Here is a 24,023-nt window from a genome sequence, read left to right on the forward strand (position 1 = left end):
CTGGGATGCTCTGAGAGTCAGTGTGGACTTGTTGAGCCGAAGGGCCTGTTTCCACACTGTAGGGATTTGATTCAATTCGATTCGATAGATGGTATCAGATTAAAACGGAGATCTTACACATCACAGTCCAAATTAATGGTGTACATAATTTCACCTACCTCAGAGATGAGAGGACCCTTTGGTCAAATGGGAGTAAATACATTTGTGTCTCGCACTTTGTGACTTGCACGATACAGTCAGTATACATTCACAGCTATAATGTTCTCAACATGAAATATAAAACCGAAAGAACTGCGGATGTTGTTACTCAGGAACAAAAACAGAAGTTGCTGGAAAAGCCCAGCAGATCTGGCAGCATCTCTGAAGAAAAAATCAGAGTTAACATTTCGGGTCTGTTTACCCTTCCTCAGAACTTAATATAAAATGATTCTTTAATTCTCAATATAATTAACTACAAAATCTCTGCAAAATCCGGTTCTCAATCTAATGCTAGAAAATCTCCAGTAACAAAACCATGCAGGAGTTGATTAAAAAAAATGAAATGACTCCTGCATGTTTTCTACGTAAATGAATTTAATAAATGGGTTTTAGTGTCTTTCCTCATTACATGAAAACTGCAGAGTTGCTGTAGTAACCAGACTCCCTTCCCCCAACTGTGATTGTGACCTTTGGTTTTCTCAGTGATTTGTTCCCACCGATAGAAAACCATAGACAATACACAGAGATTGATGGGAGTATAAGATGTTTCTTTTGAGGCCGACCAAGAAAGAGTTCAACTGACCTCATGTGAAAAACCTGGGAAGGTATACAAGTACACTTTAAATTTCTCCATTTTAAATACTGTGCTGACAATTGCCTATATCAGGCTAACAGTAAATTATACATTATTTACTGAAGTTTCAGAATGGGCTCCAACAGTAAAAAAAATGTCAGCCACACAGATCGTTATCCAATAAATCAGACATTGGCTTTCTGAGTTTCACACTATAACAAACTGGCAATTAGGGCTGTCAAGGAATTAAAAATTAATCTCCAAGTCACAGCTGCTGACGAGAGGAGGAAATTGATAGGGACAGTAAAAATCACTCTGGGATATTTTAATGATCTTTTAACTCTTTCATGAATTAGCAAATGTAAATTTAGAGATTGGAGATGTGGTAAAAGGTGATGGTTCTGAAGGGGTTAATGGTCATGTTACATTGGCCCCACCCATTCCTCTCACAAAATCTGTGGATGGAGATGAGGTTCACTCCATCTTTTGGAGGGAACAGATGTATCAATACTAGCTCTGGAAGATCCAAGTAATTGTGCCAGACCAAATGTAGTTGTTCTTATTGGAATCATGCAACAAATGCTCTTATTATCTAAGAACAGGGCCTCTTCTGTAGGTACTCAAGGTCGATTATCCTCTGCGGCTAATCACTAGATAGGCCCAAGACAAAGATAAAGCAAAGGCAGAGGAGGCCCAGTGGTGGTGAGCTACCTCAAACAACCTTTATCTAATACCATACCCACACACTGGCAGAGGTTAAATACCACAAAGTGCCAGCAGTGACCATCTGGGATCACACCAAAAAGCTAAGGTCGAATGGTGATTGAGCTAAAATGTTATTTAATGCAGCTGAGAGGACCAACAAGAGTCCCACATTGCCTAGTTTGGGGAAGGCTCACTACAGTCAGTGCCGAGCGGGCAATTAATTGCTCAGTGATGGGTCTTTGCCAGGATCAAGGACCCCATGGGGACAGAAACCCCACCTAATGGGTGTGCTTTTCCTGCTGTGACACTGGGAGGTGGTGGCTATTTACTGTAACATACCAACCAGAGGGCCCAGAGTCACTGAGGGAGGCAGCCCACAGTGAGTACTAGTGGAGGAGGGGGAAAACAGGTAGGGGTTGAGGTTTGAGGTTGACAGAAGGGGAGAGTTAGTAGCAAGAACAGTGGTCAGGTTTCAATGAGCCCCCAGTGCCAGTCTCTTGTCCAGGTACTAAGTACTTGACAATGGGCGATACCCCAGGTTTTAGTTCTTCCCACATAATATGACCCCCCACCCCCACCACTGCCTCCCCGCACTGGATAAATACCATCAGGTCTTTAAGTGGCCCTTAGTTCCCCAAGAGCGTCAACTGATAGGAAGTGGGAGGGCTGTCCATGGCAGCGTGGAATTAAATAAGTGCAGGGGCAGTAAGGTGGCAAGGTCCCCACACTTCATCCTCTGGTCCATTTTATTGTTCCCCCTCAACTGCATCCAAACTTGTCACATGGCATGTATTAAATTTCAGCCATTCACTCTGCTTCTGTCCACATATATTACTTGGCCTGTTGTGCACTTCCAACAGTTTGTGGTGTTCTAATTAGTAAAATTCAATTATCAGTTGGGTGTCAGGAAGAGTGATGAAAACATCAAGACACCAGGAATACTGGGATTGCTCTTCACAGCCCGACAGCGGCTGTAACAAGGAGAGTGAAGAATGAGCCAGATGATCTCATTAGCTCAATGTGTGGATATTGTTCATTCTATCTCATTCATAGTTGAAGAACAGTGGGAGAGATTTTTTTGAGCATTATAGAATGGTTAGTGTCCGGAAGGATTCAGACAAATGTAAATGTAATGAGGGAAAGAAGGCATTTCACCAGCTGCAGCTGTACACCGCAACTTCTCCCATGGCTGTTAAAACCTGCGCTCCATTCCTTCCACAGCCTCATTAATATATGCTAACTAGATCTCCCGTAATCCTTTAATACCTTATGAGGAAAAAGTGAGCAGATTGGGTCTATACTTGCTGGGAGTTTAGAAAAAAATGAGACGTAATCTTTTATGAAGCATACAAAATTCTGAGGGGACTGCAGAGGGCAGAAAATGTTTCCCCATTATACATCGGGAGGGGTCTAAAATGAAGAAGAATGGTTTCTGAATAAGTGGGCTCCGATTTAGGATGGAAATGAGGAAGATTTGTTTCCACCAGAGGGTCTCTTCCACACAGTTGTGGAGGTAGTGTCAAGCCTGAAAGAGATAAATTCTTGAATCACAGGCTATGTGAAGGTTTACAGGCAGCAAGCCAGAAAGTGGAATTGAATCCAAGATCAGATCAGTCATGATCTTAACTGACCAGATCGAGCCATGAATGTCAGAGAAGGCTCAAAGGATCCTATGGCTACCCCTGTTCCTCATCCTGAAGATTTTAAGGCTGATTTCCGTCATCAGCACAGTCCAGCTACAAACATTGGGCACTGGGGCTCTTCTGGTCCGGTGGTACTGTTGCTACCTCTGAGCCAGGAGGCCTAGGTTCAAGTCCCACCTGCTCCAGAGGTGTGTCATAACATCTCTGAACAGGTTGATTATAAAATAAAATGGTTTAGGGAAAAAAAAACAAACATTGAGCATTAAAGGCCAGTCACATATCAGCTTTTAATATTTGATGAAATATTCCCTCAAAAATGAACTGGTACAAGACTGTAGATTAGTACCACCGCAAGTTAGTAGAGGTATATTTTTCAGAAGTTCTTTGATCTGGATTATATTGCTGGAATCTAATAAATAAAGATGAAAGGGAATGCCAGGACTATCTATCCCTGGGTCTTATCCCTAACACCATGGTTGCGATATCATTGGATTATAATTTGAAAACAGAAGACTGAATTCTGTTAATTTAAGAAACCTGAAGATAAAAGTTGAGTATCAGCAATGGTGGCTATTAAACTACTCAACTGTCATAAAAACCCATCAGATTCATTCATGTATTTTAAGGAAGGAAACCAGGACTGTCTGTACATGACTCCCCACACAGCAATGTGGTTGGCTGGAATGGCCTAACAAATAATTCAGTTTTACTAACTCTCCCAGGATCAGGGAGTGGGAGGGGGCTGGTTTCAAGAAGGCAACTTATCAAATTCTTCTCAATTAGGGCTACCCAGTGCTGACCACATCCTCTGAATAAATGAAACCTAAAACCCTCCTTTATTCATTAACCCCATAAATACAGCTGTCAGCCTCTTGTCCCTCACGCAGAGCCTGTCATCTTTATGCCAAATCAGGCCCTTAAGTGAGTGGGCACTTTGTCAAGTGGAAGACCACTAGGTACACCCCCGGGCTCAGGGAGGCACCGTAGGATACATGGAAGACTCCCTGCTCACCCTCCACCACTGAAAGAGCCACCGCCAGGTAAATGCACCTCTGTCCCCTTACATCACTGCCTTTCCCTGACCTCTTGCCAGGGCCTGCCTGATGGGTCTCAGTAAGACCAAGCTGAATTGTCTTCCCTCTGGGATTTCCTCCATGATGGATGCTCAAAGCAAGCTGCAGTTCCAGCACCAGCCAGCACCCTGGGTGGCACTGTTGGCCCATTGGGCATCAATTCTTGAGTGGGGGTGAACGATCTTGTTCCTTACGGGGATGGAAGCCTGACTACAGACAGTGTGGGTAGTAAAAGAGAGTTGGGGATCTTGTGGCTGCTCACGATGTGGGTGTGGGTGGTGGGGGAGGGATCCTTGGCAATACAGTGGATGAAGCCATCACTATCCAGTTAAACACTTTGTTTCCATTTCATCAACCAATCCATCCTTGTTACTTCATTTCCATCCTTAACTTCAACATCTAGGACCACTGGATTTCCTTTGTCCAACCAATCAGTCACATTTTCAACACCTTCAGGAATTCCATCCTGATTATTCCACTTCAGACCCTTCTGTATTTATCCCAGGCACATCCTTTACAGCAGTAATGCAGGATTGCTGTTAAAAGCCCCATCTTTCAGTGGAACATTAAACTGAGGCCCTCTCTCTGATGGACAGAAGAGATGACATTGTACTATTTTGAAGAAGAGCATCAGATTTCTCCTGCCAAGTGTTTATACCACAAATTAACATCATCAAAATAAATCTGATTATTTGGTTATTATCTCATCACCTTTTTTTGTGGGACCATGATGCTTCCACATTGATTCTCCTGGTTCCTACACTTTGGCAGTGATTACACTCCAATTCCGCTCACAATACGATGTACTGGGATGGTCCCTGAGGTTGCAAAAGGTGCTATATAAATGTAAGGTATTTCTTCTCTTTCTCCCTGATTAACCCATGAACTGGATTCTCGCTAATTTAATCTTTCTGCCCAAATTCCCACACTTCACCACGCCAAGCCTTCCTGACGTCAGATGGATGAAACAGAACACTCTCTCTTACGAGATCTATGCACAAGAATGAATCAAATTATTGCATGCTGTTTATTATTTAACGTGCCTTGCTATACATTTGAAAAGAATACTGTCTAATTTAACTCTAAGGGTGTGACAAAAATAGCTTCTGAAAATTGCAGCTGTATGATTCTTGCAATTAAACTGTCAATGAAATAACAGCAGTTTATGTAGAAGGTAGTCTGCTTGTGCTGCAGCTGGAACCAATCCCCACTTTGTCACATTTAAAATCAGCCGAGCTGCACATCAATCAGCACAAAAACTCATCGATACATTAGGCTATCTTTTACACAACGCTGTCCACATTTAAGTAATGATCGATGGTATTCAGTGTGCTGAGAAATTAAAACACAGACAGAGATGGTTTGATACACTTGGATCAGGATTACACTTTGAACAATCAGGACATTTGTAAAGTGGGAACACATAAAACATTGTTCATTGGGAACAGACACTGAGAACGCTGGAGAAACTCAGCAGCTCTGGCAGCACATGTGAACAGAGAAACAAGAGTCAATGTTCAAGTCCAATATGACTTCTTCAGAATAAATTCTTCAGAATTTTGTCTTTGTTAGTTCATTAGGAGTTGGCTTGTTGGAATTACAAGGTGCAGAGATGCACTGGTGGTGTGTTACAGTGCTTTCAGGGGATCCCCAGTTACTGTCACTACATTCACGTTTACATGCATGTAAAGTATGGAAGTATGGATTGTGACATTGGAGACCTCAACACTTTTTCCATCACAAGACTGACATGGAATCTCTCCCATTCTTACTGCGTGCCATTGGTGTGTGTTGGTAGGATTTGCAGGTTGATAGAAAACTTGTTTGGCCATGTTATAAACACACCATCCTTAACCATCCTAGAGTTGGATTCAAACTCAGCGTTCATTACTCAGAGGCTAGGATACTACACACTGTACCATGGAGAGATGTAGCTAGAGCCATAGAGTCATTGAGTCATACAGTCATATAGCATGGAAACAGGCCCTTTCGTCCAAATAGTCACACTGACCATGTTCCCAAACTAAACTATTCCCACTTGCCAATATCAGATATACTGAACAGAAAAAAGGTCTTCCAGGATGGTCCAGTGTGTAAGTGCATTTATCTATCAAATAGCTCTTTGCATGTAAATTAGCAGAGTGTTTTAGTGTTTCATTGAGGATTAAGGTTTACTTTTCAACATCGATCCGCTCAAATACTTTCTCTCGTTTGACCACGTTTTTTGATATGATTTGGTTTATTCCTGTCACATGTACCTAGGTACAGTGAAAAGTTTTGTTTTACATGCAGTACAGGCAGATCCTACCATAAAAAACGCATTAGGGTAATTGAACAGAGCGAAGAATACAATGTTACGGCTGCAGAGAAGGTACACAATGAGACATCGATGTTAAATTTAAAAATGTGAGAGGTCCATTTAGCAGTCTGATAACAGCGGGGAAGAAGCTGTTCTTGAATCCGTTGGTGCGTGTATTCAAGCTTCTGTCTCTTCTGCCCGATGGAAGAGGTGGAAGAGAGGATAATTGGGTTGGTAGACGTGTTTGATTATATTGGCTGCCTGACCCTCAGCAAAACCTTTGATCTTGTCCACTTCCCAGTCCATAGAAGCTAAATCAATAGTGCTTTATTCTATAATGTCCGCAAGTAGCCATTTTTGCTGAGTTTGCCAATAATCTTTCTTCTGGATGTCTTTTCTCTTAAGCTTGGAAACTGGAGGACATTCCAAAACTAAATGCTGTAAATAATAGCTAATGACTAAAAATAAATCAGGAATTTAGGATAAACTCCTTTACTCCTCCAGAGTGCAGTAAGAATGTGGAACTTGCTACCACCAAGAACAACTAGCACAGATGGGAAGCCAGGTAAACATGAGGGCAAAAGGAAGAGAGGGTTATGTTGATAGAGTTTGCTGATGTATGGTGGGAGCAGGATTGTGTAGAACATGAACAGTTGTATCGATCAGTTAAGCCAAATGTTTCCGTATTCTAAATTCCATGTCATTCTCTAAGAGTCACACCAAGCCCCTTGTTGCTATATCAGATTGCATTGACCCAGAATATTTTTGGAAAATAATTCAATTGTTTCTTTTACTGTTACCAATCATGGGGTAAAAATTAACCTTAAGTATTTAAATAGTGAGCAGTAGATCAGTCCAGATTGCAAATAGGCCTGTGTTGCAGGGTGAGAGTTTTAAAGATACAAATATCTCATAAATGAGTAGCATTATGCAAGAGAAGGATGCACATCATACAGGCTATGATTACTTAAAATAAAATTAGCACTCACCATCATTACGTGTTTAAAATTTCTTATGTTGGTAATCTCTTTTTGCTCTTCCTCTTCATCCTGAGCATCATATCCTTCGTCCAGGTTTCCTTCGGTCTCCAGTGCCTCATCCAGGATATTCGTCATTCGACCAATCAGCTGTTCTAATGGTGGGCTGAGTTCCCGTTCTTCATTATCCTTCAGGCCCCAGTCCAAGGCTTTGTAAACAAGAATTCCCACAGATTCGATCACCTGTGTGGATGACACCAAACAGCCACGTTATTAAGATGACAAGCAAACTTTTGAAAATTCCAGAACAAACATTAGGCCATTCATGCCTTCGAGACGGTTCCAAAATTCAAATCAGTGAACTATACTACAGCTCCATCAACCTGCTTTTGTTCAGTGTTCCTTAATGCGCATGAGTAACAAAAATCTATCAACCGAGTTCTGAAATTTTCAACTGACCTTCAGCCTCCCCTTTTATGGGGAGACAGTTCCACATTTCTACTATTCGGAGTGTCGTACTTTCTGATATCGCTCTAACTTGTAGGTCACACCTCCTACTGTCCATGTCAGAGCAAATAGTTTCCCTTCATCTAACTTATTAACATATTTAGTTATCTCAAACACCTCAATTAGGTCATTCCTTTATCTTCTACACTCAAGGGAGTACATGTCTGGTCTTTGAAACATGCCTTAGACTTTCTGACCACAGACTCTGTCTCAAAATGTGGTTGGCCGAGTACTTATGAAACCAACAAGTTGGATTTCCTGCCTATTCTGTCTTCCAGCTTTTTGTTTGGTTCCCTCAACATTCACTCCCTCCGCCACTGATGCAGTAGTGTGCACTATCTATAAGGTTCACTGCACCAATTCACTCCCTCGATGGTACCTTCCAAACCCATGATGACTACCATTGAGAAGAGTAAGGGCAGATATATGGGAACACCACCAAATGCAAGTTCCCCTTCGTGCCGTACACCCTCCTGACTTGGAAATATATCACTGGGTCAAAATGCTGGAACTTCGTCCCTAAAGGCACTGTGCATATACCTACACCAGGCAGAAGAAGGCAACAACTACATTCTAGGAACAAATTATAACTTCTCATTGGATAACCCTCAAAAATCTGCAGTTACAAACATTCAATTAATTGTTCACAACTGCACGGTGAAAACAGAATGATCACAGTCCCCTCCACCCCCAATCATGCCCAGATTCTTCCCTCTTCTCCCCATCTCCACTGACAACCAGGGACTGTTTGTAAAGGTTCATGACTGTGGCCTCCAGTCAGTAGTTGCCCATATCTACTCCTCAGATGCTCCTGCTAAGCACTTTTGACATGGGAGTCTACTGCTGGATATCCCCCTTCAGCAAATGAAGAGGTGTCTTCTGACAGATAGAGTCGATGGTAGTTGTCTTTTCCCCAGGATGGGGGATTTAGAGACTAGGGGGTACATTTTTAATGTGAGAGGAGAGAGATCTAAAAAAGACATGAGGGGCAATTTTTTTTTACACAGAGGGTGGTTTGCATGTGGAATGAACTTCCTGAGGAGGTGGTGAATGTGGGTACTAATACAACATTTAATAGACATTTGGATAAGTACAGGAATAGGAAAGGTTTGGAGGGATTTAGGCCAGGAGCAGGCAGGTGGGATTAGTACAGTTTGGGATTATGTTCGGCATGGACTGGTTGGACCAATGGGTCTGTTTCCGTGCTGTATGACTCTATGACACTATATTGTTGGAGGTCAGCAGGAGTGCCGAGCAACATGCAGGCAAGCGCTTTAGGGAGGGTTTTAATTTTTTTTAAGGCATCCTTTCAGAGTCTCCCTGAAAGGGCAGTGGATAAAATAGGTTGAAGGATGAGGGGAAAGTAAAGTGAAGATCAAGTTACACTACAGACTCTGCTGCCTTCACAGACTTTCAGAATTATTGCATTCTAAAGGATTCATTTGTCACCTGACAGAATAAATACCAGTTTCCCCACAGTGTTTACCAGACTAAATGAAACAGAACTACATGTAACACATGACACTGTCAGACAGCCTACAGTCAAATACTAGAACTATATTAATACACTGAATAGGTTGTTTGTAAGAATTGCAACGGGACTGGTGAATAGTGGTTCCTCTGTAAGTTGCAAGTACTTTCCAATATGAAGAGACTGGTGTTTATAAAGCACTAATGGTATATCTCCAAAGGAGATTGGAAACCAATGAAGCATTTTTAACATGTAGTCACTGATGTAATTAAGCAATTTGTGCACAGCATGATCCCAGAAACAGTAATGAGACAACGACAAGATATTTGGATTTCAAGTGGCGTTGTTTGAGAGATACATTTTTGCCAGGATGTTGGTGATAACTCTCCTGCATGTCTTCAAACTAATGTTTGTTCATGTCCATGAGAGAGAGCAGGTGGAGCCCCAGTTTAACATCTGATCCAAAAGCAAAAACAGGAGGTCAGTGATCCAGACAGTGTTGGTAGCATTGGGGAAGGTCATTCAAGCTGCTTACCCCACCACAGTGAATAGATATTACTTGGATGGCTGCCCTCACAAAAGCACGCTTAGGAGGTACTGGAAGACCTACCTATGAGATTCAACATTATGTGTGGGGTCATGTGGTGTGTTTATTAACACTCGACAGGAGAGTGCAATTATCTCAAGGGTGCTGAACAGCCTGGTCTCCACAAAGTGAGGACTGTGTTCATGCATTTTACAGATTTGGTAGAAACTCAAAAACGGCTGCAATGCAGGTTCTAGGCTGGAGGGAAAGATATTAAACTCTGAAAGAGTTAACGCTGAGGAGTGCATTAAGCACTGCGTAATATAATCATGTCATATGGACTCAGGCAAGGACTTTGAAGGAAAACCAGCAAACATCAAGGTCTCCTCACAGTCTCTGTAACAATGCCCATCATACCAATGTATCTTGTACCTGACTGCCATCTAGCAACAAACTGCATGTTGTTTTAGAAAAGAGCCTCCTTCTGTTGGACTGCCAAGTCTACCACACAAAACCAAGTAGGCCCTGAAGATCCCAAACTAAAAGGAGGGACTTAAAGGATTCTCACGTGTGGTGGTAGTGTCCCCGTTTCTAGGCCTTGAAGGTCTGGGTTCAAGTCCCCACCTATCCCAGAGATATACAATGACATATCCAAACAGACTGATTCAAAATACACAAGAGGAGGATGGTGGCAACAAACTTACTTTATGATGACCAATAATCGAGAGACCTCACACAATGTGATGAGGATTCATCATACAACATCCACCTTACATACAGGGTGAAGATTCATGAGGACGTGGGTTTTCCCATGGATCAGTGGGGGTGAAGAGCCCCAAACTTTCACCAGTGGAATATAAACTGGATTGTCAAATGCAGAACACTTTTATGTCTACACACAGCCCAGTGATCAATTTAATGTGTTGGCTCATGCAGAAGGTAAGGAGGCATGGGATAGGGGGAAATGTGGCAGATTGTCTTCTAAGGGTCAGCCAATTCTGAATCCAAAGGGTGGTAGTGGACGGAAAATGTTCAACATGGTGCTCAGTTATGAGTGGTGTACCACAAGGATCTGTTCTGGGTCCTCTTCTATTTGTGATTTTTGTAAATGATTTGGATGAAGGAGTGGAAGGCAAGTTTGCAGACGATACGAAGGTGGGTCACGTTGTGGACGGTGCGGAGGGCTGTTCTAGGTTACAAAGGGACATTGATAGGATGCAGAGCTGGGCTGAGAAGTGACAGATGGAGTTTAACCCTGAAAAGTGTGAGGTGATTCATTTTGGAAGGACAAACTTGAAAGCAGAATACAGGGTTAACGGAAAGATTCTTGGCAGAATGGAGGAGCAGAGGGATCTTGGGGTTCATGTTCACAGTTCCCTGAAAGCTGCCACCCAGTTTTATAGAGTTGTTAAGAAGGCGTATGGTGTGTTAGCTTTCATTAATAGAGGGATTGAGTTCAAGAGCCGTGAAGTTATGCTCCAGCTATACAAAACCCTGGTTCGGCCACATCCGGAGTATTGTGTCCAGTTCTGGTCACCTCATTACAGGAAAGATGTGGAAGCGTTGGAAAAGGTGCAGAGGAGATTTACCAGGATGTTGCCTGGAATCGAGGGAAGGTCTTACGAGGAAAGGTTGAGAGAGCTAGGGCTTTTCTCTTTAGAATGACGAAGGATGAGAGGTGACTTGATAGAGGTGTACAAAATGATCAGAGGTATAGATAGAGTAGACAGCCAGAGACTTTTTCCTAGGGTGGAGGTAGCTTTTACGAGGGGACGTAGTTTTAAAGTGAAAGGAGGTAGATATAGGGGAGACGTCAGAGGTAGGTTCTTTACGCAGAGTGGTAGGGGCGTGGAATGCATTGCCGGAGAGGGTAGTGGAGTCGGCCTCATTAGGAGCATTTAAGCGGCTATTAGATAGGCATATGGATGATAGTATAAGGTAGCGGTGGAGGTTAGATAGACATTAGGTTTCGGGATAACATCATGGGCCGAAGGGCCTGTAGTGTGCTGTACTGTTCTATGTTCTAAGTTCTAAGTTCTATTCATTTTCTGGAAGTGGGCATCACTGGCATTTAATGTCCATCTCTAATTGCCCTGGAGAAAGTACTGGTGAGCTGTCTTTTTGAGCTGCCAGAATTGTTAAGGTTAAACAGGACTTTGATCCTGTATCAATGAAAGAACGATGATATAGTTCCAAGTCAGGACGGTGTACAGGTTGGAGGGCAGCTTGCAGGGCCTGGAGATGTTGCTGCTATTGTTGGATTGCCTTTTAAATAAATTTATCCAACTTGGTCTGATTGTATTCGACTCAAAAGGCTGTTAAAATTGTGACGTCAGGCATATATTTTATTGATTTATAAAAATTTTTACAGCATTTTATTGGCATTTTTAATAGTACAATACAGTTTTAAACAGTATCCTGTGATCATGGATTTACTGTCTGACATAAAAGAAGCCCTCCCCTCAAAGCCCACTTACCCCAGTACTGTCTTATAGAAAACACATTAAGTAGAAATGCATTTGAAAATCATTAAATAATGCATTAAACCTTCTGCAATTCCTTTGCCATTTTGAAATGGAGCTATGGGGTTTGTTTATTTTGGACTATTCAGCTCGATTTGAATACGCTTGGGTACCATAATCAACAAGTTTCAAATTCATTAGTAGTTTTGCCAATAATGTCACTAATTTATTGTTTTTTAAACCAACTACACAATGAAAAGTGTGACATATTTCGTGCCAGGTTCACAGGGAGCGGAGAGGTTCTGCACTAGCGGGTTACGCTGCAGTGTCCTTCTGGCATTAAGTTTAAAGAGAAGCTTCACCAAGTGGTCTTGACATGGAGGGTCTTGACAAATCTACTCGGAGCAACTTACTAAACAGAGAGAGGTTAATTCAGTGAAAGTGAGAGCGGCTTTTCAATGGCCTTTCCTCCATCATAAGGTCAGAAGTGGGGTCGTTCAGGCAATGTTCAGCCACCATTCATGATTTCTCAGATATTGAAGCAATCCATGATCAAATTCAGCCAGACCCAGTCAATATCCAGGTTTAAGCTGGCAAGTGGCGAGTTACATTTGTGCCACGTGAGTCCCAGGCAACATTCATCTCTAACAAGAGACAGTCTCCCCTTGGCAATCAATAATGTTATCATCACTGAATCTTCCACTATCCGCTTCAGGGGTTACCATTGACCAGAAACTGAACTATTTTCATTCACTCCTGAGAAGTGGCATTTGTGGTTGCCCATCCCTAGTTGCCCTTGAGAAGGTGATAATGAGCTGCCTTCTTGAACCATTGTAGTCCATGTGCTGTAGGTAGACCTACTATGCCATTAGGGAGGGAGTTCCAGGATTTTGACCGAGCGATAGTGAAGTTATGGCAATATATTTCCAAGTCAGGATGTTGACTGGCTTGGAGGGGAACTTGCAGGTGATGGTGTTCCCAAGTATCTGCTTCCCTTGTCCTTCTAGATCATAGAATCATACAGTACATAAGAGGCCATTCAGCCCATCAAGTTTGCACGGACAAAAGTCTACATGAGTCTCACTTTCCAGCACTTGGTCCACAGCCTTGAATGTAATGACATTTCAACTGCTCATTCAAGACAGAAGTGCTCGTGGGTTTGGAAGGTACTGTCAAAGCAGTCTTAGTGAATTTCTGCATCTATGCATGATACACACTGTTGCTACTGAGTATCATGGGTGGACAGATTGAATGTTTATGGATGTGGTGACAATCAAGCGGGCTGCTTAGTCCTTGATGTCCTGAAGCTTCTTGAGTGTTGTTGGAGCTGCACCCATCCAGGCAAGTGGGGAGTATTCCATCACACTCCTGACTTGTGTATTGTAGATAGAGGATAGGCTTTGGAGAGTCAGCAGGTGAGTTGCTCACTGCAGGACTCCCAGCTCTGATCTGCTCTTGTGGCCACTGTGTTTATACAGTTAACAGCACTGTGGGTCGACTACAGCAAATGGACTGCAACAGTTTAAGAAGGCAGCTCACCACCACCTTCTCAAGGGCAACTAGGGATGGGGCAATAAATGTTGCCAACCGGCGACACTCACTTCTGACAAATGAATGAATAAAAAAGGGACAGGAGGAGGATGAGGCAATTTGAACCCAGATAAGTAACATACAGATCTAAAATCAGAGTAAATAATTTGATTTAAGATAAGATAACAAGAAAATAATTCAAGTTCCACTAAATAGACTTCAGCATGTAAATTAAACACAAGATGAATTAATTCCAAAAAGCCAAGAATCAAGCTAAATTCATCCACTGGAGTACATCTAGGTTTTTAATAATTCTGCAAAATATCTAGAATTAAATTGCCAGTAACAAAATAGGAAATGGTGGCATAGTGGCACTGTCACAGAACAAGTTATCCATAGGCTTATTGCTCTGGGGATGTGGGTTCAAACCCCATAACAGCAGCTGCTGGAATTTAAGTTCAATAGTCATCATCGGGAATTATAGCAATGGCCGTGACACTATCATCAATTATTGCTAAAAACCCATCTGGTTCACTAATGTCCTTTTACCTGATCCGGTCTTCATGTGACTCCAGAACCACACCAATATGATTGGCTCTTAACTGACCTCTGAAATAGTCTAACACATTTATTCAGGGCAATTAGGGATGGGCAACAACAATGCCCCCATCTTCCATGAAAGAATAATAAAGTGTAGATAGACATGGCAGTACAGGCTCATGTCAGGACTACAACATGTGAGAGCTTCTGGCCAGTGAGACTCTCCCTGAACTATGTATTCAGGCAGAGTCCCTGGTTTGGATTGGGAGTCAGAGCCATTCTGACACATTAGGGAACACAGCATTTCTGGATAGCTTTCTCCAGAATTCAAAGGAAACCAGACATGCAGGATGGGGAAAAGTGTGGCTGGCAGTCAGCAGGATAAGGAGAACACAGAGGGGAGATAGAAGGTAAACACAGGCCCTTTTCAATAAACAATGTACTTAAAACCTGTGAAAATAAGGCAAAAGACTGTGGTAGATCAGCCACAAAGGGGCGAAGAGTTCTCCAAAGTCAGGGAGGATCCGAATGGCAATGTTATAGCGAATCAATAATGATGGAGGTAACACCCTTTGCAGCCAGGATTAAAAGTCCCACCTGGGTAAAAGATATTTGATGACACTGGAAAGGTATTTCTGGCCAGGACTAATGACCCAGGAGTGGGGAGATGCGTTCGGTTCTATTGAGAAACTGCCAAGAGCTAAGTTAAAAAGACAGACATCAAGGTAGTACGCTCAAGATCATTTCTGTGAAGCATGCCAACTGGCACAGGGTCAACCATATCAGGATAAGGTATTGATATAGACAAACAATTGATCACAAGTGTGTGTGTGTGTGTGTGTGTGTGTGTGTGTGTGTGTGTGTGTGTGAGAGAGAGAGAGAGAGAGAGAATGTCAGTGTGAGTGCGTGTGCGAGTGCATGCACATGCGTACGCACGTGTGCATGATCAGTCAGAAGCAGTAGTGAAAAGGACAATTTAAAAATATATAAAGCACAATAAGAGAAAAGCAGCTCAGGTCACAAACATTGAGATAGATGTTCCAGGTGAAGGAATTCCTGAAATAACTAAAATCAGTTAGATCAGGAGTGACAAATAAGAAATGTGTTAAGTTCGACAGTAAATGTGAATAAGGCAACATCAGCTCAGGTCAGGTCTCCTGGCCAAATAATATTCATGAATCAAGTCTGAGAAATAAGTGAATTCAAGGCTCAAACATAACTCAGAGGGTATGACAGCTGGTAGTATATATTGGCCATGACTCAGTTGATAGCACCTTTGTCGCTGAGTCAGAAGGTTGTAAATTCAAGTCCTGCTCCAGATACATCAAGGCTGATATTCCTTTGTTGTAATAAAGGAGTGCTGCACTCTTAAAGATCTCATTGTTTACACAGACATTAAACTAAGATCCCACCTTTCCTGCCCATGGCACCATTTCAAAGAAGAGTTATCATTGATGCCCTGGACAGTACTTATCCCTCATTCCCAAAATGGATTATTTGGTCATTATTCTGTTGCTATTGGTCGAAGATTGTGGTGTGTAAAATGGCTGCTGCATTTGCCAAATTACAATAGTAACTACACTTCATAAGTACTTAATTAGCTATAAAGCGTTTCTTGATGTCCTGTGGTCACAACAGGTGCTATATAAATTTAAGCCTTTCTTTTTGTGCTGACCTTTACTGAGCTATGGCTGTAAACTGGTCCTGATTGGGTGTGAAATATTGCAGTTGTAGTAGTAGGAGATCTTTGTAGTAAAAGTTGTAGAGCTGTAATGAGTAACATTTAAATAATAATCTCACACCAAGGCAGCACTTATCTAATAGTGATCACATTTTAATCAAAGGTTTGAAAAGGAGCAACATCACATCATTGCTATGATTCTTTATTTTGGTAAGACCAACTTTTTGGCCAAGTTTAATGGTTGGAATCAGACTGACAGAAACAAACTGGCCAAAGCAGCTAAAGATAACATTAAAGCTGAACAGTAAGAGGTGTTCAAAGTAATTTAGTAATTTAAAACAGGATCAATATATCTTATGGGGTCTGAAGTGCTGAATACATTTATAAATAATTGAGATAGCTCAACAGAAAGTCAGCATTCAAGCTTATCAATGACATAGATTAATGGAGTAGCAGGTGGTACAGAAGAGGACATAAAATTACAGTCATTGATTAAACAAGTGCGCAAAAGTGTGGTAGATGGATTTCAACACGGGAAAGTGCACAATCAACCATTTTGGACCAAAAAAGGTCACACCCTTATATCCATTAAGTAATGAAAAGCTGGGAGCAGTGGAGCTTTGAAGGCATTTTTGGGTCCAGGTACCTGGATCACCTAAATCTGCTGGTCAGATGCAACGTTAGCCTCTTAAGGTAGATGGCATAATACAAACAGGAGGAAAGTTTGCTCCATTTATGTAATGCTCTGGTTACACTATGTACAGTGCACAATGTACAGCTCTGGGAACTGCATATTAGAAAAGATATATTGGCCCCTGACGCCGTGCAGCACAAATGCTTGCAGGATTTCGGCAGCCAAGATAACAGGTAGTCTTCCCCACCAGCAGAAAGAGAATGCAAAAGGATGGGTTAGCTTCTCTATAATACTGACTACATTTCATTACAGAGGAATCTAGTAGCTACAAAAGGTGCTATATAAATACACGTCTTCATTCTTAAAAGGAAGATGGATAAATGGGACCATAAGAAATAGGAACAGGAGAACAGCATTTGATCTCTTCAGTCAATGTAGAGGGATGTACAAAATGACAAAGAGAAGGGCTGGCAGAATGATTAAAAGGGAAATTACAATACCATGTGTCTTGTAAGTTCTTGGTTTGTATTCACTAATCATACTGAGGATGTTGATTGGAACTTTAGTGACTCAAATAAATTAAAGCATTCCTGAAAAGAATAACTTGCTTAGATTATAATTTGTAACCAGAACATCTTCATCTGAAGTATTTTATTGAACATCACAGAATCAGAGAAATTGTTATGTTACAAAAGGAGACCATTCAGTCCATCATGCCTGCACAGGTTCTATTAATCAGTGCAAATCTCCTGCCTCTTCTCATTATCCCTGCACACCATTTCCATCCAAATAATCTTCCAATGCCCTCCTGAATGTATCAATTGAACCTGCCTCCACCAAACAATGATTGGTTCTCACATGCAAGTACCATTCCTAAACTGAACACCAAAAAAAAATGAATCCGTCCTCTCTGATCTACATTGGCCCCTTCTACATATGCCTCAAATTTTAATTCTCATTTTCTCATTGATTCATGATCTCAGCGCTCTCCATCTGTAATTTCCTCCAACTCCCTCAAACCCCTTTCCTCTGACTTGAGATTCTTGTGCATTTTCCCTTTCATTTCACCTCAGAATTGGCAGCCCTATATTCAGTCTGTTGAGAATACATATTTATATTTAAGGACCATGTGGGAAAATTGGAAGATATGAAATGGTTTGGACATTGTCTGAAACCTTCTAAAGGGTCACTGAAACCGAAACATTAACTCCGTTTTCTCTCTCCACAGATACTGCCAGACCTTTGTTCATTCACGGGATCAGGGCGTCGCTGGCTAGGCAGCATTTATTATCCATCCCTAATTGCCTAGAGGGCAGTTAAGAGTCAACCACATTGCTGTGGGACTGATGTCACACGTAGGCCAGACCAGGTAAGGATGGCAGTTTCCTTCCCTAAATGGCATTAGTGAACCAGATGGGTTTTTCCAACAATCGACAATGGATTCACAGTCATCATTAGATTCTTAATTCCAGATATTTACTGAATTCAAATTCCACTATCTGCCGTGGCGGGATTTGAACCTGTGTCCCCAAAACATTATCTCGGTCTCTGGATTAATAGTCCAGCAATAATACCACTAGGCCATCGCCTCCCCCACTATGTTGCTCTGAGTTTCTCCAGAAATTCCTGTTTTTGTTTCAGATTTAAGCATCCAAAGTTTTTTGCTAATTTTTGAACATTCTCTGGATTGAAAAGAGCTTATCATTTGGTTTTATTAAGAATGAAGTCAACAGCTTAATGTGTAATGTAAGCCACCTGCTGTTCACAGAAAAATCAAGTAGTTTTGGAGAAGGCAAGCTAGGCTTTCAAGGAGATAAGAGAAAGTGTTTATTGCTCTTAACTACAAGAATACCTCATTTTGAAAAGATTATGTGGGCTGTTTGCTGACGGTTTCCTAGAAATTGATGTGTGAAGACAGACTAGATCAGTTTGGACTAAATTCACTGGAGTTTAGAAGAATGAAGGGGATCTCATAGAAACCTATAAAATTCTAACAGGTCTAGGCAGCGTAAATGCAGGAAATATGTTCCTGATGACCAGGGAGTCCAGAACCAGGGGTCATGGTCTAAGGATATGGCGTAGACCATTTAGGACTGAGCTGAGGAGAAATGTCTTCACACAGAGAGTGGTGAGCCTGTGGAATTCACTACCACAGAAAGTGGTTGAGGCCGAAACAATTAAGGTTTTCAAGAAGATGTAGTTCTTGGGGGTAATGGGGTCAAATTGTATGGGGAGAAAGGAGGATCGGGGTACCATGATCATATTGCAGCACACTCAAAAGGCCATATGGCCTAGTCCTACTCCAATTTCCTGGGTTTCTATATAACCCTTTCTGCCTTACAGACCTACATCATTCAGTATGGATGATACCCCAGAAGTTGCAAGTATCTCCCTTTTCTCAGTAGAAGTTCCTGGGAACCTGATAATCTTTCCAAATATCAGTATTTCTAACTACATCAAGCTGGACTGTGAACAATTTCCAAAAATTCAGATCCAGACAAATTACAATCAGAACCAAAGGCCTTCCATCAGTCTTTGACAGTCAACAGGAAACCCAATGGACCATGAGAAATCATCACATTCTATCCATTGTTTCCAGGCCTTGGCCTATAGGACTGGTTTGTCCCTTTTGTCTTTTAATTTAAACATCATCTCTACAGAGACAGTTGTCTTTGTATTGTGACAGTGTATCAACATTTCGGATTGAGGATTTAAAACCAAATCCCAAAACCTACCTTTGATCAAGCTTTTGCGTCTACGGTAACTGAAGATTACACAAGTTCCTTCATATATGACACTTAACAAAGGCAATGTGAAGGTAACTTCAGCTGCTTTGTGGCAGTGAGCCACACATAAGGTGAGCCTGCATTAGAGACAGGGATGCAACACATGGCTTGATTCTCTGACTCAAACCATCTGAGCCCAGATGCCACTGAAATTAAACTTTTGCATTTACTACAAATACAAGATTTTCCTGCGGGGCTCTCCTCTCCTTGTAGGCTTGTACAGAGGAACTAAACTGAGAACAAAGAGCAAAAGATAATCCTCCAATTGTAGGTGATGTAAGTTGGATTCAAACCTTTCCAGTGTCAATGGCTGGCAAAGAGTCAAGAAGCGGGCATTGTACATAGAACAGTGGCAGCATGTCCTGAAGAACACTCATTCACCAACATAGCTTTGTCTTATTTTGTCTTAGGTCGTCCTCATCCATTACTAATTGGCCTATACCACTGCTCTCTGGTGATGTTACTGTCACACAATTGTTCTTTCTAACCATTGCAGTTGATACCAAAATGAAAGATACCTTAGCTATCCACAGTGATGCAATCTGCTGTTCATTCTATAAACAGACCTTTTGGATCAAATCGTTAAGGAGAATATTCTCGGTAGTAAAACCGTGTGTTCAGGTATTTACATCATTTTCACTCATGAAAGTACATGTTGACCTCAGATTGCATTAAGGTAATCAGTCCGAACTGGTTCAAAGTGTCTCTCCATTCTGCAGCGATTAGTTTTATGGCCCTTTTGTGTTATTTTTGGATAAGAAAACTCAACAACAACAAGAACCCATTCACCTCCTTCCTTACGAAGGTCATAGCATACCTTCTCTCGGCCTCCCATGCTTTTAATTAAGACTGTAAAACTACACAATCTTGGGCATCTATCAACTACACAGTCTCCCACCTCTTATCATCCCACCCCCATGCTACTGCCATTGGTTACCCAACTTGACCAAACAGGTGCTAAATTGCCCCAATGAAAGACTTGCAATTATAAAGTGCTTTCCACAGCCACTGGATGTCTCAGATTGCTTTTCAAGCTAACTGAGTACTTTTGAAATGAAGTCACTTGGATGGTAGGAGAAGCTAATATCGGCATTGCAAACCCCTACAGACCATTAAGTGTGATCACCAGATAATGTGTTTTTTTACACTGACAATAACAGCCCTGCTCTTCATCAACAGTTCAGCCATGGTTCTTTTATGCAGACAGACAGAAATGACCTTAGTTTAAAATCAAGTCTGAATGATCACACTTCCAACAGTGCAGCATTCCATTGCAACCGCGTGGAGTGGAGCTCTGAACACTACTGATGTAATCTCTTACATTTCAGAACTGAGTGTGCTACTACTGAGCCACATCTGGCAGGCAGAATGGACAATGCTTGATTGTCTCTTTAGCTAAACTCCTTTTAAAGCTAATAAATGGTTTAAGAATATCTATCTTGTCTAACAACCCGATGATTCTCACAGCAGTGATTAATTCCTCGAGATACCAGGGCAATTAGGGAAGACCATAAGATGTAGGAGCAGAATTAGGCCATTTGGACCATTGATTCTGCTCCATCATTCAATCATGGCTGGTATGTTTCTCAACCCATTTTCCTGCCTTCTCCTGTAACCTTTGGTCCCCTTACTAATCAGGAACCTGTCTATCCCTGTCTTAAATACACTCAATGACTAGGCTTTCACGGCCTTCTGTGGAAATGAGCTCCATGGATTCACCACACTCTTGCTGAAGAAATTCCTTCTTATCCCCAGTTCAGGCTGTGCCTTTGGGGCCTAGTATCTCCTACTAGTGGAAGCACCTTCTCCAAGTCCACTCTATCCAGGCCTCTCAGTATTCTGTAAATTTCAATGAGATCCCTTCTCTTCCTTCTAAATTCCATCAAGTACAGACCCAAAGTCCTCAATCACTCCTCATGTGACAAGCCCTTCATCCCCAGAATTATTCTTGTAAACCTCCTCTGGACACCTTCCAATGCCAGTATATCCTTCCTTAGATATGGGGTAAACTCACAATATACCAAATGTGGTCTGACCAGAGCCTTATACAGCATTAGCTATACATCTCTGATCTTGTTTTCTAGCCCCTTGAAATGAGTGCTAACTTTGCATTTGCCTTCCTAACTGCCAGCTGAACCTGTATGTTAACCTTAAGAGAATCCTAAACTAGGACTTCCAAGCCCCTTTGTGTTTCAGATTTCTGAAGCCTTTCCCTATTTAGAAAATAGTCTATGCCTCTAATCTTCCTACCAGAGTGGATAACCTCACAGTTTCCCACATTGTATTCCATCTGCCACTTCTTTGCCCACTCTCCTAGCCTGTCCAAGTCCTTCTGCAGCTTCCCATTTCTTGAACACTACCCATCCTTCCACCTATCTTTGTATCATCTGCAAACTTAGCAACAATACCCTCAGTTCCTTTGTCCAGATCATTGATGTATAACGTGAATAGTTGTGGTCCCAACACTGACTCCTGCGGATCCCCACTAGTCACCAGCTTCCATCCTGAAATAGATCCCTTTATTCCCACTCTCTGCCTTCTGTCAGTCAGTGTATCCTCTATCCATGCTGGTACCTTGCCTTAAAACCATGGGCTCACCATGGGCTAATCCTCTGGGATGAAACAAAGAAATGCGAATGCTGGAAGTCTAAAATAAACTGAAGAGTCGTCACTGGATTCAAAACATTAACTTTGCTTTCTCTTCACAGATGCTGCCAGATCTACTGAGTTTCTCCAGCAATTTCTGCTTTTGTAAATGTTCTGGGGACACAGATCCAAATCTCACCATGGTTGACCGACACATTTAAATTCAATTAAATTATAAAAACAAATTTGAAATATAACTGCAGAAAGCTGCAATATAAAGGGACTTGGGGAACTTGTACACAAAACACAGAAAGCTAGCACACAGAAAGCTAGCACACAGGTGCAGCGGGTAATCAGGAATGCTAATGGAATTTTGGCCCTTATTTCAAGGGGGTTGGAGTATAAGAGTAGGGAACTGCAACTGTACAAGTACTGGTGAGACCATATCTGGAGTACTGAGTATAGATTTAGTCCCTTTATTTAAGGAAATACATTAATTCATTGGAGGCTATTCAGAGAAGGTTCACTAGGATGATTCCCAGTATGGAGGGATTGTCTTATGAGCAAAGTTTAATCAGGTTGGGACTCTATTCATTGAAATTTAAAGAATGAGAGGTGATCACATTCAGACATTATAGGATTCTTAAGGAACATGACAGGGTAAATGCTGACAGGATGTTTCCCCCTCAAGGGACAGTTTGGGACCAGAGGGCATAATCTCAAAATAAAAGGGTGCCAATTTAAGACTCAGATGAAGAGGAATTTCTTCTCTCAGAGGGTTGAGCATCTTTGGAAATCCTCACCACAGACAGCTGTGGGAGCAAAGTTCTTGTGTATACTTAAGGCTGAGACAGATAGACAGATAATCTTGATCTGTAGGGGAAATCAAGGCTATGAGGAAAGGGCAGAAGAGTGGACATGAGGAGTGTTGGATCAGTTATAATCCCTTTGAATGGCAGAGCAGGTTCAAGGGGCTGAGCGGCCTACTCCATTTCCTATTTCTTGCGCCCTTATAAAGTCAGTCTCAGCAATGGTGAGAATTCTAATTGATTGGCATAAAAACTCATCGTGTTTACAAAGGCAATCTTGTCCTTACCCAGTTTGCCCGACATGTGACTTCAGGTCAACAAGTGGTTGACTCTTAACTACTCTCTTAAGTGGCCTAGTTAAGCCACTCAGTTCAAGGGAAACTAGGAATGAACAACAAATATTTCCCCCTGCCACCCACGAAAGAATTTTTTAAAATGCTCCAGGAAGCTAACAAATCTAAGTGACTCTCTCAGTTCTCTTCTTGCTCCTGAGGTGTTACAACAATTGCTTACTCCCACCTCAAAACATCTTCAATTCACCTGAATGTCCTTCCTAGTTTGGAACCTCACTGGTGTCCTCATAACCAGTTTCTTAATATAAGAAATCTCAATGTACAAGCTGATATAATCACCACATTGGAATGATAGCCATGCTGTAAAGGGAGAAGAAAATACCCAAAAGAAATTGGCCTGTCGTTTTCTGAAGGCAAGTCTTTTTAGGTCGTCGGACTTGAAATTCAAGCTGTTCTCTTCAAACAAGCAAATTCTTTAGCCACTGCATGGTGTCATGCCAGTGAATCATCATAACTACATTTCAGTACATTTCCCCGAACCTGGCTCCAATGAAAATACTGACTACTACGTGTGCACATTTTATTTCTGTTTTTACACGCAATGCAGGCATCACTGACTGGGGCAGTGCTGTTTTGCCCATCCCTAGGGGAAGGTAATGGTGAGCTGCCTTCCTGAACCTCTGCAGCAATGTGGTGTAGGTATACCCACTGTGTTTTTAGTGATGGAGC

General features: G+C 41.8%; 1 protein-coding gene across 1 annotated transcript in view; it reads right to left on the reverse strand.

Moving 5' to 3' along the window:
- The window catches only part of spire1a (spire-type actin nucleation factor 1a), a 172,614-nt gene that overhangs the window by 75,515 nt on the left and 73,076 nt on the right, over positions 1-24,023 (reverse strand). Inside the window, exon 3 of the mRNA XM_048596194.1 lies at positions 7,482-7,712. Within this exon, the coding sequence (XP_048452151.1) occupies positions 7,482-7,712 (231 nt within the window). The remainder of the gene's footprint in view (positions 1-7,481; positions 7,713-24,023) is intronic.

This window comes from Rhincodon typus, chromosome 4 (genome assembly GCF_021869965.1).
Source record: "Rhincodon typus isolate 14 chromosome 4, sRhiTyp1.1, whole genome shotgun sequence".
Classification (NCBI taxonomy): Eukaryota; Metazoa; Chordata; class Chondrichthyes; order Orectolobiformes; family Rhincodontidae; genus Rhincodon; species Rhincodon typus.